Source organism: Lottia gigantea (assembly GCF_000327385.1).
Source record: "Lottia gigantea unplaced genomic scaffold LOTGIsca_2151, whole genome shotgun sequence".
NCBI lineage: Eukaryota > Metazoa > Mollusca > Gastropoda > Lottiidae > Lottia > Lottia gigantea.
Window position 1 is genome coordinate 2,288 of NW_008708510.1, and position 1,109 is coordinate 3,396.

At 32.7% G+C, this 1,109-nt stretch overlaps 1 protein-coding gene across 1 annotated transcript in view; it reads left to right on the forward strand.

Annotated features, from left to right (window-relative positions):
- Positions 1–812: 812 nt before the first annotated feature.
- LOTGIDRAFT_176571 (hypothetical protein) overlaps positions 813–1,109 on the forward strand; it is a gene marked incomplete at both ends in the record, with an annotated part of 1,491 nt that continues 1,194 nt past the window's right edge. Inside the window, one exon of the mRNA XM_009054397.1 lies at positions 813–824. Coding sequence (XP_009052645.1) covers positions 813–824 — 12 coding nt within the window. The remainder of the gene's footprint in view (positions 825–1,109) is intronic.

Genomic DNA, 1,109 nt, shown 5'->3' on the forward strand with positions numbered 1-1,109 from the left:
ATATGATTTACCGTCTTTTCAACACTTCGGAAACTATTACATATTACCATTGTAAGAGTCTAGTCCTTCGAATATGACAATAAACCTCATGTGCCACAGGTTGTGCACGTTAAAGAACCCTCGACAGTGCCGTTATACTAGACATCTTTACCTCATTGTTCACTGCATGGCGTCGCCTGTCTTATTTAGCCAAGTAGGTTCCTACAATTAGGACGTAAAACTTCATTCATTTATTGATAAGGGGTTTGGTTTTTAGAACTCTGAAAATGTTAATAAATATTGATTAATGATGATATGTCTTTTTTTGGTGCAAATTTGTGCAGATTTTTGGGTATGTGGTAGGTTTTTCTGTATGTCAATTGCTAGCATATTACCAAAATTTTATCTATGAGATTTTCAATATCTATATCTTTAATATAATATATTTTTTCACATTTGTGTCATAATCAAGGAAAATGATTACACTTCATTGTCTAATATTTAAACCGGATTATCTTCAATAAGGACCAATCCAGGGTTGACTTATTCCCAAATGTGTCACCGACTCGTTCACATATTATCTCATTAGTCTGTAGTGTTAATAACCCTTTAGTGAACTGGGCTCAGATCATTGTTATGATGTTCACACCTTTCTGAAGTGTGAACGAAAAGTTTCATCTTATAACATAGCCGGCAGATATTGTCCGCATTTCTAATAATGAGATCGCAAGACATACTTGAAATATTAGTAACTCGACAATTATTGAAAGAATTATTTTCTTTAGTAACGTAAGGATTGGTTATCGACATATTAATTGAACTAAGACTACACAATGGAATCACAGGTAAGTTTTGAGATAAAGATTTAATTTAAAAGAAAGTTTGTAGGCTAGCTACATTCTTAGAACAGGATTAGTGACTTTACCCTTTTACCATTTTGGTTTTTGATTTTATCGTGAAATGATCTTTGCTTTAAGAACTTCATTTGGATATTGATTTTTCAAAAAAACTGTCCGATTCATTTCGCCTTACCGTTACTTATTTGGTTTAAAGTGTGTGCGGTCACTAGGAAGAAAGTCTAATTCGAGTCATCAATAACTCACAAAACCAAGCACACTTTAAATCTTTAA